This window comes from Accipiter gentilis, chromosome 14 (genome assembly GCF_929443795.1).
Source record: "Accipiter gentilis chromosome 14, bAccGen1.1, whole genome shotgun sequence".
Taxonomy (NCBI): Eukaryota; Metazoa; Chordata; class Aves; order Accipitriformes; family Accipitridae; genus Astur; species Astur gentilis.
Genome location: NC_064893.1, coordinates 17,051,446 through 17,068,145, shown reverse-complemented (window position 1 = coordinate 17,068,145; position 16,700 = coordinate 17,051,446). Strand labels below are relative to the sequence as shown.

Here is a 16,700-nt window from a genome sequence, read left to right as displayed (position 1 = left end):
TTACTCAGGTCAGGTTTTCCCCTTTTTCAGGGATACTGTAGCTACAGCTATTATTTACTTAATGTCATCTTCACCAGTCTTGGAAAAGGTGGAAAACAATTGCAGCATGCTTCTTGGGCAACCTATCATGCTTCTTGGGCAACCTATCACAGCTATTAACCATGGAGAGATTAAAGTAGAGATTTCATTGTATTGCTCTTTGCAACAGCTGCCCTCAAATTTCTACACATTACTAAAACACCACCACAAACTATGCCTATAAGCTAAGAAAAAAATATTGTAAGACTGTAAAACATCACCATCTGGTAACTCTTACCATTACAGTACCACTGACCTTAATGCAGTTGGGTAGGTAAGTGCTTACCACATCCTCTCTCTACAAAATTATTTTGCAAATAGTAGAGCTGAAGAAGATAGCTGCGTAGGAAGCAAGCCTAAATCAGATTTAAAGCAACATCTTGAACAAAATTATTCATTTCCATACAGAGCAGAAATTTATTAATAGAAAACACAGTACAATCTATGCAAGCAGGCAATGGTTTCTAGTACTTTGTGTAATTGGATTAAGTCTTAAATTAGAGAAATGCTGGGTGAGGATTAAAAGCAGCAGAAGAACGAGGTACGTAATCTGGTTACACAAACACCAAACCATCAGGAGACAGAGGTGCTGCTGGGCTATCCCCAACCTATCGCTGTATATACAAACAAGCATTTGTGTTCCTGTTCCAAAGGCATGTGATGCTGAAGGACAAACCTCATGTGTACCTGTAACCCCTTCTAATACTCTGTGTCAGCCAGAGAGAAATGGCAAGTCACCTCCAAAACACAGATTCTGCCAGAGGACAGATACTGGCTCTGCTGTCAAATGAACTGAATTCAAGAGACCTACAACAGGACTACAGCCGAGAGGTTGGGTTTGTGTTCCCAAATCAGAGATCACATACTCCTACAACCACACAATATTGAGGCCAATAAGCAATTAATAACAACTATGTGTTGGGGATGGAGCAAGATGTACTTCTCCATCTCCTGCCCTGCCCATGTATTACAAGAAGCAGTTAAAGCCACAACTTTCTTGCACTCTGGTCAAGTATCCAATGTCATGAGCAAGGCACCCAGCACAGATTTAGAACAAACGTGGTGCTTCTTACTCCTGCTCTGAGGGTAAATCCCCCCTTCCCCAGCTAACGCAGGAAATTTGACCTGCCTAAATCCATAATAGTTTAGGATGAATTAAACCACTTGCAGATCACCTCTCATCTGCCCAACTCTGGCAGTGGGTTGTTTTTTTCCAGCACTTTGCACCACTATTTTGAGTCAGTAGGGTATCAGTAGAGTATGCAGCCTTCCCCATGGGCTGCAAACAGAACAGGGCCTCTAGCACTCTTCCATCCCTTGGACAGTGGGCTCAAGGTGCCACAATCTGCAGACACACAGCCTTTGTAAACCTGAATCCTATACAAGGAAGACTTGAATGTGCAATGGCACAGGCAAGTCCAAAAAGGTTTTGTGTGACTGCTAGACCCCACATCATCTTAACCCCTAAAGGCAACCTGGAAGATAAGCCAGGGGCCATGTTTCCAGCCAAGGACAGTCCACCTGCTGACATGATATGCCAAACTACATTTCGGTATCTTGCTGAAGACTATGAACATCTTAAAATCTCCTGGAGAAAGTGGGCCATATTCTGTGTCTCCAAACCCTCAATGTCCTTGGGAACTAGAACTGAGTCTAACTGCATTGAGTTATAACTAGTATTGCAATTACTCATTAGTTGCTCTGAAACTTTGTGTTTCAGAAAGTTGCATAATGGATGGAAACAGATCAGTCACTGTTAGTGGAAAGGCACCATTCATTTTTCTGAAGGCAGGAAGGAGGCAAATCCCTTTCTTAACATAAAGTGCATACATTTGCTTTGCTGTAAGAACTCACTGACAAGAACAAAAAAGCACAGGTACTTCAAATACCACATCTGCATAATCAGCCTCTTTAGCACACTGTTGTCACAAGCATACAGAAAGCAAAAGTAATGTTTAAGTAAACCCCACGGAAGGACTGTGCTCATATGTTTAAACATAAAAGTCATGTTTCAGTCCAGCTAGCAAAAGCTTTCCAGAACTCAACACTGCAGTTTTACAGAAAACACAGTTTTTAGATGGAAAGCCAGTGATGGGAAGAATCAGAGGAAGAGCTTCCCAAGAAATCAGAATAATGACAAAAAAATTTCCAAAATAAAATTCCATTTTAATACTTTTAGCTTTACAGTATTTGTTGCTATAATGTCAGAAGTCAAAATCAGTACTTCAGTGGTGACACTAGTTTTAATAAGATTAGGAGCAGCTCCTAATTTAGCAGACATTAAAAAAACTTGCTTTCTAGATCAAAACATCTTCTGTGTTGTAACTAATATCACTCTAGCACTTTGAACTAGAGAACAAAAGAACTCATTGTACAAATCAGAAGAACAATGGTCCTCAATATCTTAGGCAAAACGTTTCAATGCTGGTGAGAACAGCTCCCTGTTATTCATACAGAGAAAGCAAACCCTTCCTCAAAGTGCTAACGTTTCACGTTAACATGTTATTTCGTTACAATGAACAGAAGATGCTTTAAAACATCTTGTAGTCAATGTCACTGTGTAACAATCACAAGCTGGCTTTAATGATTCCATTAAAAAATTAACAGTTTCAATTCAACATCCATGACATCAGCAAATGCACACGATGGAATATTTCAACAACCTCTCAGTACCAGAATACCATCTTCTACTGCACAGCAAGCAAAAATAAAGCAAAGGGATTGATTGGGCAAGGATAAGCAAACTTTTAAAAATGCAGATTAAAAAGCTTCAAACAAATGTACTTGTGGAAGAACTCCAAAATTGAATGAGTAAAAACCTGGGCTTACTGAAAAGTTATATCTTCCGTGGAAAAAGTGGCAAAAAATTTCTCATTGAGGTCTGTCATTAACTCTTCAAACATTTTGCTGTGTTTTACTCTCAGCAAAGGCAACACTGAGTAACTCTACATTTTCAATTAATTGCAGCAATGCATAGAAACTGTTGTACAGGCCAGCTTTAATTTCTTTCCTCCATGGGTTTATGCATGTCTTGTCTTTTCTGGTTCAGCTGAACTCTGCATGTCCTGGACTGGCTTATTCCCACCTCACCTTGTGAGCTTTCTGCAAATACTCTGCCAAATCCCAGACCCAACTCCACACCCCAAGTCCTCTTCTGCATGGTGTGCGCTGGAGGGCAAAACACATCTCTCCCTCCCTTCATGTGGGTGGGAGGCAGCAGAGGGGAAGTACTAGCTACAGATCAGATTAAATGCTAGTTTATTACAGACTGAAACATAACACAGATTTATTTGGATAGTTTTACAAATATATCAGCATATTCCTTCATTTGTATTTAAATCAAATCACCTGGAAAAAGGGGACAGATTTAAGCTAACACAGAACACCTACTTCTCAAAGCAGCTGAAGAGGGTCTGCAGATAATAATAAAAACACAAGCACAGCTCTATTAACTGTGCAGATCACCATACCATCTGTCCATCAGCAACCCAGACCATTTAATCCACCATCTGCTTGCGAACATTAGAAGAAGCCAAGTCTAGATTTCACTAGGATTCATATAGCTTTCAAGTAAAATGTAGGTCTCAGATTTAGGTTAATACATTTTATTTCTGAGAATAACCTCAATTCATATTGATAAAGAACCCTAAGCCACCATGCTAGCTCTCCTTTTTATCTCCATTGCAAATGGTTATCAGATTACGTGGGAGTTGTTTCAGCTGATGCCCAGGCAATCTGTTACTTGTCAGGGTTAATTGCAGTTGCTTATAGATGAACAGTTTAAGAAAACCAGAGCACCAGTATCTGAAAGTCAGCTGTATCAGAAAAGCTAAAAGCTGCTTCACACCACATTCACCCGGAGTAACAAATTTAAGAAGCAAGATGATGCTTCTTCTGTTGACTTTGCCCAGATCTGATCCTGGCAAGTTATTCAAAACTAAAAACAAACACACTGGGGAAATTAATAGAAATTCACAACAGCATCACCCACTTTCCCCAAAGGAAAGAAAGATCTTACAAACCTTAAATATACATGTTACCTTGAACAGTAACACATGCCAAAGCTTTACAGAAAACAGCGTGCCTAACCTGTGTGCCTAGCACTATGCAACTCACGGAGTCAGTGACAGTGCTAACGACGTGCTCATGAGCTGGGATTAAACTAAACACTTCTCCCAGTCATAAACATGGATCAGCTGTAGAAAATATTTTAAAACTTCATCTTCCAGCCAGAAGGGGGTCTAGAGGCACTGCAGGATGAACAAACACTGTGGCCAGATGTGTTACTGCTCCAGCTGTATCCAAGGCAGAGCTCTGCAGGGGCATGGGTCAGTCCTAGAAGGAGCTGGGATGGACTTACAGCAAATCACCTCATGGCCGAGGGCACAGAATAATAACACAGGCTGAAATAATACAGGACTCACTCCAGTACGTCAATGTCTTGTATTGAGGAGCTCAAACTGGACCTGCACTGTCAACAGGGTTGCCACCAATGCTGACAGAGGGCACCCCCTTCCCTCGCCCTGCCGGATGCAGCCTTGCAAGTGACCCAGGATGTGGTTGGCTCCATGCAAAGCCACAGCTTTATCTCCATTTAAAACAGCTTTTTTTTGACTATTAGAAAAATAAAAAGGCCTGAAATGTGTGTCTTGCATCACTGATGCCATGCTCTCCTACTGCAAACACTACATTGTGTAAGATAATATAATCCATCCCACAACCCCCCTAAATTTTTGTCTTAAAACCCACCAGGACCCTTGCAGATGTTACTGCTACTGAAGGCTGATCCAAGAACTTCTGTAACTGGAAGCCATCTTCCAGTTATCACCCTTCATGAATTTGTGGCCACTTTGTGCCCGAGATCCTTCCCAAGGCTCTTCCTCCCTGTGAAACTCTGGACAAATTAAACCCCTGCCTCAGTCTAAGTACTTTTAAGTCTCTCTTTACACAACAGGATTGCCATTCCTCTGAAAGTAAGGAAACTCACTTTGAATTCCCTCTTCTCCAACACTGGTAAGTAAAGTCACATCAATTCTGCAGAGGCCTGAATGTGGCAGCCAGACATGCTTTGCCAGATTAAAAAGCAGCAGTAGTTTTTCACAGGACAACACAAGAGCTCCACCTCCTAGTTTAGATACTGTTCCTGGTATTAGCAACTGAGGCAGAAAATCCAAGGGCCCAATGCACTATCTATCCTCTCTGACAGATTTCAAACAGACACTTAATCCACCCCTTGGGGGTACCTTCCCAGTAGGACAGAGGCTCAAGACAGGTGCGCTCTGAAACCACACCTTGTAGGGAGAGACACTGGAGTGAAGTGAGGCTGGGACAACATTTACAGTCACAAGAGACACTGTGTTAACTTCTTGCTATGAAAAATATTCTAAATGAATTTCCAAGAGGGCTCCCAGAAGGAACATCTTGTCTCCTACCCAACTGTTGCCATGGCCACCAGCTCACTGCTGATCTAAATCAAAAGCACAGAGAAGCAACAAGCAAGTCCTTCCCCTGCCCAGCACTCCTGAGAGCCCCTCTCCCTGGCTGCAGGGCCGCTTTGTAACTCTTCCCGCAGATCAGCCCCGGGGTGGACAGTGAGCCAAGACAACAAACAGCAGCAGAACGTGTGGAGTGCGCATGAATTGGTAGTTGCAGCACCATGTTTCTCTGGGGCTTGCACAGCTTCAGATTTGGGGTGTTTTTTTAAAGAAGGGCGCAAAGAGGCTTTGCTTGTTGAAGGAAAGTGTAGAGCGAAAAGGCAGCAGCGACGCACAGCTCCGTTACAGGGACTCCTTCCTACCTTCTCACTGTGCTCAGGCTCCCAAGACCATACTGCTCACAGACAGGCAGGGCACGGGTAAACCCAGAGTTTTGTTGGGTCATTAGAGAATTTACAGTAAAGGCTCAGACACTCAGGCACTGTATTTATATTCTTTCCAATCATGGCAGACAGGCCTCAGTAGGCAGTGCATGTACTACCTAATGCTCTTACTCAAAAGCATTGCACCTATTTTTTACCCATTACCCATCTGACAGGGGAGCACTCTGTACCTCTAGAAGAGATAGAGAAGATTCAGAAAGACAGATGGAGACAAGATGGTACAGGGAGGTGTTTTAAACCCATTACCTACCCTTATTAAAACAGAAAAATCATTGCCTAACACTGTTGCCACTTCTAAGACTAGACATTAAAGTTTCAACGTGCTAAGATTAGTAATTTTTACACTTAGAGGCTTTAAGATAATACTAAAACTCACAATGAATCAAGCTAAAGCAGTACAGTGACACGTGCTTGCCCAGATGGGGTGTACTTTTAGTGTCTGATACCAGGAGATGGAAAAACTATCTTCTTAGGACTGTATTTATTATATTCCTGTTCTGCACACGCTTGCAGAAGGTTTTCTGGAATCATCTACATCAACAGACTTTTATAAAACACTATCACGTGATGTTCACAGCTCTATCCCCTAGCTGCACCACTGGTGTCATACAGCAGCAAGAACCTGTCCTGTGCTAAGCAGAACACTACAGTCACAGCAGCCTCCTAGAGCTGAAGAAAAAGAAAAGCCGCTGGCTGCATATCAACATGCTGAGTGGGAATTCAGCAAGGTAATCCAGCATGGTAAATGAACCTGTGCTCTACAAAATGCACCACGTAATCTCAGTGCTGTGCTCCGCCTAACAAAGAATGTGTCCTCTGTCTTAGATGCTTGGGGTGCAACCACTCCTCTAAAAGGATTATTCCTACAGCAACCAGAGCAATCAGGCTCATCTCCACACTACTCTGTCAGGGGAATAGCCTCCCAGAAAATGACGATGGCTTTGTCATGACCCAGGCCCAGCAAAGCAGGGGTGCTATATCTAGGGCAGCTTGGTGACTTCCATCTCCTCTCAACACAAACAGACAAGAGGATGAAAGCTCCTCCTTTCCTAGCCAGTGAACCAGATGGGATGTGACAGAGCTGCAGCTTTTCAGCATATTGCCTGTTTCCAAGAAACTGCTTTACAGGAGACCAGCCATCCTGCGAGATGTGAAGCCTTGGCAGAGCAGTCCAGGTCTGCATCTCAGAGCTCAGAACAACGTGCTGCCCATGAAAGGGTGAAGGGCAATTTCTGCCGACTAGACATATTCAAGTTCTTATTGATTAAACCTTAACAGGAGCTAAAATTAAGATATAAAGCTTTTTTTCCTTTTTCACATCTCTCTCTCAGCATTACTGATGGGCCATGGGGAGTCTGCCCATAGATCCTTGCCTCCTGCATGTGTCTTACCTGACAGTCGAAGTCTTGGAAGTTGCGAGCTGCATTCTGTTAAAAACCAGAGAGAGAAAAGAAAAGAAAAAAAAAAGTTCAGCACAGTACCCCAGAACACCCCCAACAACATCATGAAAGTTGCCTTCAGAGACCTCTGCTTCAGCATAGTCTAGCCTGACTGCAGTCAGGACAGCAGCAAAATGTGAGACCTGTACAAGAAAACTCCATGCAAGTTCTGCCCGTTATTATACAGCAAGGTTGCTGGGGGCTGTCCCAAGGCTGTCAACCAAGGAGAATACCTGTGGACACCAGCTGAGAGCTGAGAGCATTGGAGCAGGGACAGATGTACACAGGAAGGACCCTGACCAAAATCAGGCTGGTTATGAAGTTGGGTTTTGTCTGGCCCTGGTGCCCATTATCAATTTGAATGAAAAACTCTTGAAAGGACTACCACTAGGATCTCACCTAAAGAGCACAAGAAAACAAGCTATGCAGTCAGCTACTCTGCAGTAACTGCCGTGTGCACGGTATCATTCCATGTCAAACGCAGTGACCTGTAAGCTACTGAAACCAGAGTGCATGGAAACCTGGCTCAGCAATTAACAACTGACTTTTCCCAGAGGGTGACACCACGCATACAGGTGAGCACAGTAAGTACAGCACACATTTGGTGTACTGCAAATTTGAAGGCCTGCAGTAACTTGTCTGTATCCCACATGCTTCCTAAGACTGTCTTTGACCACAGAGCAGGTTATGCTACCGAGTCCTGTCAAATGCTGCAAAAGGCTGAGCAAATCATTTGAGACACCATTCTAGCTTATGTGTTTTAAGCATAGCACCTTAGTGCTAAAATTACAACTAGGACCACATGACAGAAACACCCCAAAAGTTTCTTCTGGCTGAGCACCCTAACTCCTCTCTGTGCATAAACAAATGGCCCTGTTTTCCTCCCCCTCAAAGCTTTGCCACATTAGCAAGAACACAGGTTGTTACCTATGGTCTTCAGCCTGAGACGTTTAAGTTGAGGTATCTGCAAATCTGTTTTAAGAATCCCCCTGGTGTTAAGTATTGAACTGTGTCAATGTTTTGAACATGACATGGCACAAAGCACCAAATCCTCAGGCTGAGGGAAAAAAAAAAATAAATAAAAAGCAGCCCCCTCTTATTTCAGTTTGAGATCCTGAAGTTAGTTGAGATTTGACAACTCTGCCTATGCCTCTTTCCCTACTCTGTTAAATGCAGGCAGTAGAGCCTTCTCACCTGCCAGGTCGTAAAGAAGGTCAGTTCAGTCATCCAATGCCACAGTGATTAAGAACTGTAACAAAGCCTATGAAGAAATGAGAAACTTCTGTATCCAGCACTGGACTTGGACAGTGCATGCTAAGTAAAGGCTGATCTGTATTTGTACTGAGAAAAGCACAAGGTTCCCCATGCAGGGAGTGGGGAGGAAATGACATAAAGCAAAGAATGAAGGTCTGCAACTGTGTTGCTTGTTGCATGGTTTACCATGATGCACAAGTAGCATTAGGGCTGACATGTCCTGACTCCTGGAAGCTTGATTTTAACATGCCAAAATCTGACTTTAAATGATTAATCTATTCCTTGAGAAAGTTTAAGATTAAGGGAAGTTTTTCAGGCCTCTGAAGGTGTGATGGCTGCACCTCAAAGGCAAAAAGCTACCTGGAATGACCCAATCCACCCTAAGGGCTATCCATTCAATCTCCTGAATTAAGCTGTTGCATTTCAGTAAGTTTTCACTAAGGCTATATTAATAGGAATGTGCCAGAATACAGATCATACAGAATAATAAAGTGTCACTGGGATAAGTTTTCTGATCAGGTTAAAGGCAGTACTCCCTTTTTCTCTTTCAACTAAATGGGAACATTTGAAGTTGATTTTTTTTTCCCCAGTATAAAGTCACTGCATTTTAGTGAGCCTGAATCAGGTGAACATACATAATCTAATGTATTTTACTTCCCTGCACTTGCTATTAGGCCTAAGTTACACACAAACATAAGAGCGTTTGCGTTCTTTAAAAGTCAGGCTTGTAATTTTTTGCTGACTTTGATTTGAGACAATTTTCCATTTCCCAGACAATTCCACTGGTTTTAGAGTTTGAGTATAAAGACACCAGAGCTCCTTTTCTCTGTACAGCAGCCTTTGTAGCTGAAGAGTTCATAAGCGCTCACCTATTAGCACTTTAAGAGTTTTACTGTACTATTTCTGGCCATTAATCCATATTGGCTCAAACGCCTGTATCTAAAGTGGGTTGGTCAGTAAAAGTCTTAGTGAACTGCCAGCTCAATACTTTTTGGACTCTGATATGCTGCACAGAATAGCACATTATGGCACCACACCCATATGATCCATAAAACCATATCTAAAAAGCACATGTATTATTTCAAGCTTGAAAGCATTAATAAGGGCCAGACCTCAAGAGATGGTAGCTCCCCTGAGGCATTTCTTTCGTTAAAACAAAGTACAAAAAGGAGAGCCACAGCACACTTCACTTCCCATGCAGTGCTGAAGATGGTTCTGGAGCCAATCTACATATTTTTTCCTGCTGAGATAGTATATACTTCCTGTTAACTTCAAAACTGAGTCAAAGAAACCAAATACCACTTCGTATGTGCCCTTCTGTATGCTGGTTAACACCACTGGGCTGTTTAGGTGAGCACTCGGCATTTAAACCAGAACTGTACTAGCTATTAGATAAAAGAAGTTGCTGTGTAGATGACACCATGGCAAGGACCTGATGGGACTGATTGGGCAATATTTGACAGAGTGACTGAAAACTTATGAAGTGAAAAACACTTGGTTTTGGCATGCTTCAATGCCTCCTACTTCAGTCAGCTCACTGAAGCAAGGGCAGCTACCTTTAAACTCAAACACGGAAAATCCTAGCAGAATCATGAGCAAGACCTAGGGCACTGCATTTAGGAAGCTTGTTTTCTGTAAATGTTATCCCTCATTTTGAAATCATAAGCTGCTTCCAAAGCCTTCTGGCATTTTTATCTGCTGGTTCACACTGATTTTGTTCTTCCAAGACTCATCCTCCCTGGAAACATTTAAAAAAATAATGTTTAAGCTATAGTGGAAGCCTAGTAGTCAGCACTAGGCTGTAAGAATAAGCAGCTGGACTGCAGATTTCAGCTGAAGTTTTAGAGTTCACAGATATTGAACAGATATGCTAGCACACTAAAGAAGTGAGCAAAAACCAAGCAGCACAGACTAGAACATAGCAGAATTTCAGAGATTTCACCCATTTTGTGTGGGAGTCCACACTAGACAGCACAGTCTTCCGCAAGCACACAGTGAGCGGACAAAGTATTGTATCCCTTTGGCAGCACTAGCTAGTTCTTGATGTCAGCCACTAAACACCAAAGCACCAGAAACAGCTTCACACACCAAACTTGGCTGTGAGGTATGGAAAGTGACCAAACTGCACTGCTCATAATCACAATTTGCAGATGCAAGATTCTAGATCTTGTTGGGGTGGCCCATAATGACTTAGGCACTCAGAGCAACAGTTTGTGGCAGAATCCAGTGAGGCTAGGGCTTTCCTAAAGCACAGATGGCTCTCTTCCAGCCCACAGAAGACAGAGTGAAAGCCTTAAAGACCTGCTGCAATACAATGATTTTCCAACGTTTCAGACTGCTCTAGCTAGGCTCTGCAGATATTAAGAGGAAATGGCTTTCCATTACTAAATCCAGGGAGACAGGGTTGTTTTGGGGGGTGCAAAACACAACGGGATAATTTCAGACAAAAGATTTTAAACAAAAAAGTTTAAAAAAAAGGGATACAACCCAAGGTTCCTCTAACAAGCAGGAACTTATACAGGTTCTACAGCTCCCCCAGGTCAGGAATGGTGTCACCTTTCCAGTTTCTGCCCTGCTTTTGTAAATCCTCAGTACAGGTATGACATACTGTTTGGCCGGGATTCCAGACTTACCTGAACTGTGGTGGTCTGCCTTTCCCTGAGATTTGGGAAGAGTGTGTGGTGGTGGATTATCAGAGTGGGGAAGCATTACTGGTTTTCAGTACTTAAGGTAAACAGATTCTGGCAATCAGGGTTCCTTGCCAGACACAAAGTCAGCCAGAGTACACCTGTGAGAACAAGAAGTAGCTAGCATTACCTTATCATTCAGGAGCGGTTTGATCTCTGTCAACTGAACATCCTGCAGTTCATCCATGGTGCTGTAAGTGGAGCCAATTAATCCTCAGGGCAGCAAATGGGTGATTCTGAAACAAAAGCATATTGTTAGAAACAGTATTACAAGAGATGCTAGCCAAAGAAAAGCTTTAAGATCTTTCATTAGACTTTTATATGGTCAAACTGAGGCCTGAAAGTCTAAAAGAAGCTGGTTCTTGGTGTAACACAAAGCACCTGTAACTGTAGAAGGCAAACAGCCATGCTTGCACTGAATGTGTCAGTTATGTTACTCCTTACCCTTCACATTGCCTTGCCCATTGAAAGCTGTCCCTGAAAGCTCAGGCCTTTCTACTGAGAAAGCCAGGATCCACTTCCATGCATTGCTGGTACTTCTGCCATAGTCTGCCTAGAAATGAACTGGAAATGACTGGAACAGCAGAGTGAAAAAACTGCGTTCAGTATGCAGGAGCACTTGCATCTCACTGCCCTGCCTGACACACCTTAACCACAGCATCCAGCCAAGACAGTGCTGTGCCTGTAACCCACAAGACACGCAGCCAACACTGCATTCGCACAACAGAGACAGAGGTGTGGCGATCCAGGTAGCTTGTTGGCAGAACGTAAGACAGTCCAGAACCCAAGGCAGCCCTTGTTTTATGAGGTGGGATATAAAAATGGTCCCCAGATAGTCCTGGTCCATTTGACCACATGCAGGGTAACACTGTTAACTGTGCAGCCCAAACAATCATTCTCCATCAGGTGGTACAGAAGCATCAAAGGAAAGAAAAAAATGCAATCAACAGTATGTGAGGTTGCTGTATGTCTATGGGAAATCAGTGCTACCACAGAGTCAGAGAAGAAATCCTCTAGTATAAACACAGCAATGAGGATGGATGAAAAATACGGCAGAATTTACCAGGGATTTAATTTTTCTTCTTGAGGCTCTACCTGTGTTTCCAGACAGAATTTCTAGAGCAGGCAGTTGCAGCACTATGAAGAGGGCTCTGGCAATAGGAGATGATCACGCCTGATGGTACAGATTATTTGGTTGTTCAGGAAAACTATACATATTACTGTAGATGAAATAAAAGAAGTCATGGACATAAGTAGGGACAGAAATAGGCATGTGGTGGGCTTCCTGGGCATTAGCTGAGTGTGGTAGAAAAACAACTCTCAAATACTGTCACAAATCAAACTCATTGTCTAAGATAATATATTGCTGCTAACCAAGGAAGAAAAAAAGTGCAAAAAGAATACTGCAACTGTGCTTTTCCAGCCACCTTAATTCCACACAAACATGCACTGCGCTGGAAAGGAGGGGTTCCTCTCACCCCAAACGCTGTGCAAAGCTACACATTCTCGTCATCCCCCTTTGTGCCAGGACTAACATTGGTGTAGCTGAAGCCACCCTGGCACAAAACAAATCATAATGCCTTTTCCCTCTGAAAATCAGCCACAGCAGCTCCCCTCTTTTAGCTCCTTTGCTTTGGGAAACTTGAAATTATTCTTCTTTTTCAGGTTTATTTTTGCTGTAAAACATGTCAGCTGTGAGAGTTCTAAGAAATCAGTCAATTTACTGGTAACATCCCCCTTACCCCATGAAGAATTTTTATCCAGAAGAGCAGTAAGAGTCATTATACAATGCACTGTAAGCCCCAGAGGAAGAGCTAGTTACCATAGCCGTAGGAAACCAAAAAAATATTTTATACTAAGGAATTACAACTTTTGTATACACTGGGACTGATTAAGAACTCAACATCTACCAGGTTCTCTCCAAAACAACATCCCACAAGGTTACAGACACCAAAGGAGTTTCAAACAAGCCTCACAAAGCTTATCTGCAGCAGGTGACACAGCACTAAACAACCACCTCATTATTTGGGGACTTTATTCTACTCTTATGAAAAGACACCCACTGGACCTGATGGCAGGCAGGAAGGTGATATTTATTCTTGGGGTGACCCAAGAGATCAAAGTTGTCCACTCTACGCAAAGGGATTAAAAAACTGTGCACACACCAGCCACCTTTCTCTGTGGGTTTTTATACACAAGGGAGTAGTAAGTTACACTTGTTTTGTGGTTCATGCATCTTAGGGTCACACCCAGCATTTTTGCCTAAACCAGAGTCTACAGTAAAGCAGGGCATCTAATAATCACTCTCTAATCTACCAAACTTTGACTGACCAAAGAAAAACTCAGAGCACAAATTGCTCTGTGTTAGATTGCTCAAAGATATTTTTGCTAAAGCTTTGCAGATATTCCTCCTAGTTTCCCCTGCGCTATACAAGGAACAATCCCTCCCAGAGAGCCCTGGGATGCATACTGCATAAATCTGCCCAGGGACATCATTTGCTGCTGATACAAGCATGCGAGCGCATGAAGTATGTAAAGTCTAGAGAGAGGGAGACAGACACATTTTGTAAATCCCATGCACCACTTCAAGCATTTGTTATATAAGAAAAATAAAAAACTAAGTAGGTGTTCAAAGCAAGGATTATCAAATGCTTTTATCTCATCTACCTCAATTTCATACTTGGTCTCTAAATGCAACTACAGTGCACACAATGTCACTCTGAAATTAATCTATCTCCCTGGTTCACTATTGTTCCAAACACTGTTTCAGAGGAAGGGGGATCTCTAGGGGCTAAGGCAACAAACTGCTATGTTACACCTGCACTATGTGTTGCTCCTTTCTCTTCACAAGGTCTCAGCAAGCCGAATGTGATTGCCCTGGACCAAATCTGGGTAACTTGTTATTACAGCGTGAGATCTGACTCAGTCTACATAATTGTTCACCACAACTTCACTTGAGCACCCTGCTATACTAACAGGAGCACGGCTTTTGGTTTAAAACATGGCAAAGGGGCACATTTGTCCAAAGAAGGCCACAAAAATTTCTCAAAAGAGAATGTTTTGTAGCAGAGAGACCTGGTAAAGCACATCTCCAAATGCAGAGGCAAAGGGGTATTGGTGAGCTGGGCTATCCTCTGCTCCAAACATGTTAAAGACTCCTTGTAAAAGATCTGCAGACATGTCTGCCCAGGAAACAATCAATTCTCTCCCTCCACTTCTGTTATTTAGAGAGACAAACATGTCATTTTGTAAGCTGAAAGCAAGTTTAAAATACCACAACAAATCAGCATAAATATTCATAACACACAGAAGAGCTCTGTAGAAGACAGGCTACAGGCAAAGCAAAAGGTTTGCCGGGAATGATCCCTGTATAAATCATACATTTTTCTATAAATGTCCCAGTACCACCTGCTTTGCAAGTATTCCTCTTGACTCCATTTATGTATGGCTATAAATACACTCAAATACCCCAATTTAAACCATCCATCACTTTCAAAAGGCTGGAGTAGACTCTTTGCTCTTTGAAAACCATTAAGACAAGAATCTAGGAAAGACATTTGGTGAATCACTAGCAGAGAGACTAGAAATCAGGACAGGATGCAGAAGGCTGCAAAAAAACAAGGCAGGTGAGCCTCAGAAAGAAACCATCTACCTATAAATAAGATCTGAAATATGTGCTCACATGCTTACTCCAAGATAAAGGTGCTCTCAATTTATATCATTTCAACATACAAAAAAAGAAGTTGTGTTAAAGTAAGTTCAATAAGTCAAGAGCTTGAGTACTACAGACCTGCACCCACAGAGCCAGCAGTATAAACTGTACCGCCTGTGGGTACTTCGGCTCTGGTTTCTAGTTGGCGAAGTTCTAGCAGTACTGGTCCCCACAGGGTTACAGGCTGCAAGAGTTGGATCGTGAATCCAACTCTCTGGGCACCTCCTTGAATATTCTCTTTTATTACAGAGGTGCAATATTTCCACACTGTTTTAGGAAACTCAGTGCCACAAAATCTGGTATTCAGAGGCTGAAAATTCTTGTTCATTCATCTCGACTACAGCTTCTAATTTGTTAACTCTATAGCTCATTACACTCCTGCTTTGTACGTTAACCACGCTGAGGCAAAATTACACAAGGCAGTTATCAAGCTATGCTACAAAACATGGCATTAAATGTACCTAAATACATGCTCCCTTGTTTGGCAGCCCAGCAGAGGCCAGCTGAAGAAGCTTCCTTTCTAGGGATGGACTATACTTACAGTCATGACAGCTACCCACTTCTTACAAGATGGAAAGAAGAAATGCTGCTCCAGGGTGTGTGTCATGGTTTAACCCCAGCCAGCAACTAAACACCACGCAGCCGCTCACTCCCTCCCCCGCCCCCCCCCCCCCCCCCAGTGGGATGGGGGATAAAATCAGGAAAAAGAAGTAAAACTTGTGGGTTGAGATAAGAACGGTTTAATAGAACAGAAAAGAAGAAACTAATAATGATAATGATAACACTAATAAAATTACAACAGCAACAATAAAAGGATTGGAATGTACAAATGATGCGCAGGGCTATTGCTCACCACCCGCCAACCGACACCCAGCTAGTCCCCGAGCGGTGATTCCCCCCACCCACCCCCCTTCCCAGTTCCTATACTGGATGGGATGTCACACGGTATGGAATACACCGTTGGCCAGTTTGGGTCAGGTGCCCTGGTTGTGTCCTGTGCCAACTTCTTGTGCCCTGGCTGGGCATGAGAAGCTGAAAAATCCTTGACTATAGTCTAAACACTACTGAGCAACAACTGAAAACATCAGTGTTATCAATATTCTTCGCATACTGAACTCAAAACAAAGCACTGTACCAGCTACTAGGAAGACAGTTAACTCTATCCCAGCTGAAACCAGGACAGTGTGCAAAGGGAGATGGGAACAAATCCAGAATGTGCAGCCAGTGCAAGAACGAAAATATGCTACTCATGGTCCTCAGGTTTGCAGCTCAGGCATTTATTCAGCCACACGTGTTGTACAGCTTTTCACTACAGCTTTTTCCTTTCTAGATAAGGGGATTCCTGCCTTCTGTGCCTCCTTTGCTTCTCTCTCTCTCTCATACACACTGGAAGACAAGCTGCCTGACAAGGCTCCTCAGTGTGGTTGGGCAGACCACAGTCTTGGCATATAGATCTTAAGTAAAATATGTTACATTTATGGCCCTTAAGACCCTCGGGCACTCCTGTTATGTTGCTCCTCAGTCCTTCTTAAGCCTCTTGATAGCAGTGTGCTTCTGAACCACCTGCATATGCTACTCTGTTTTCTATACTGAAATGCTGGCTGACATGGTAAACTTCCAGCAAAACAGGCAAAGGGTCCAAATTAACTTTC

General features: G+C 42.8%; 2 protein-coding genes across 4 annotated transcripts in view; both read right to left on the bottom strand.

Moving 5' to 3' along the window:
- The window catches only part of RBM39 (RNA binding motif protein 39), a 278,284-nt gene that overhangs the window by 222,197 nt on the left and 39,387 nt on the right, over positions 1-16,700 (bottom strand). The gene's annotated exons all lie outside the window — the stretch shown is intronic.
- NDRG3 (NDRG family member 3) overlaps positions 1-16,700 on the bottom strand; it is a 60,409-nt gene that overhangs the window by 23,113 nt on the left and 20,596 nt on the right. For 2 of the 3 annotated variants that reach the window (XM_049816262.1, XM_049816263.1), the window contains exons 3-4: positions 11,467-11,572; positions 7,348-7,383 (exon numbers count right to left, since the gene is read on the bottom strand). In XM_049816262.1, the coding sequence (XP_049672219.1) occupies positions 7,348-7,383; positions 11,467-11,523 (93 nt within the window). In that variant the 5' untranslated portion in view covers positions 11,524-11,572. Of the gene's footprint in view, positions 1-7,347; positions 7,384-11,466; positions 11,573-16,700 lie in introns of those variants that run through there. The other variant, XM_049816264.1, reaches the window with a different exon arrangement.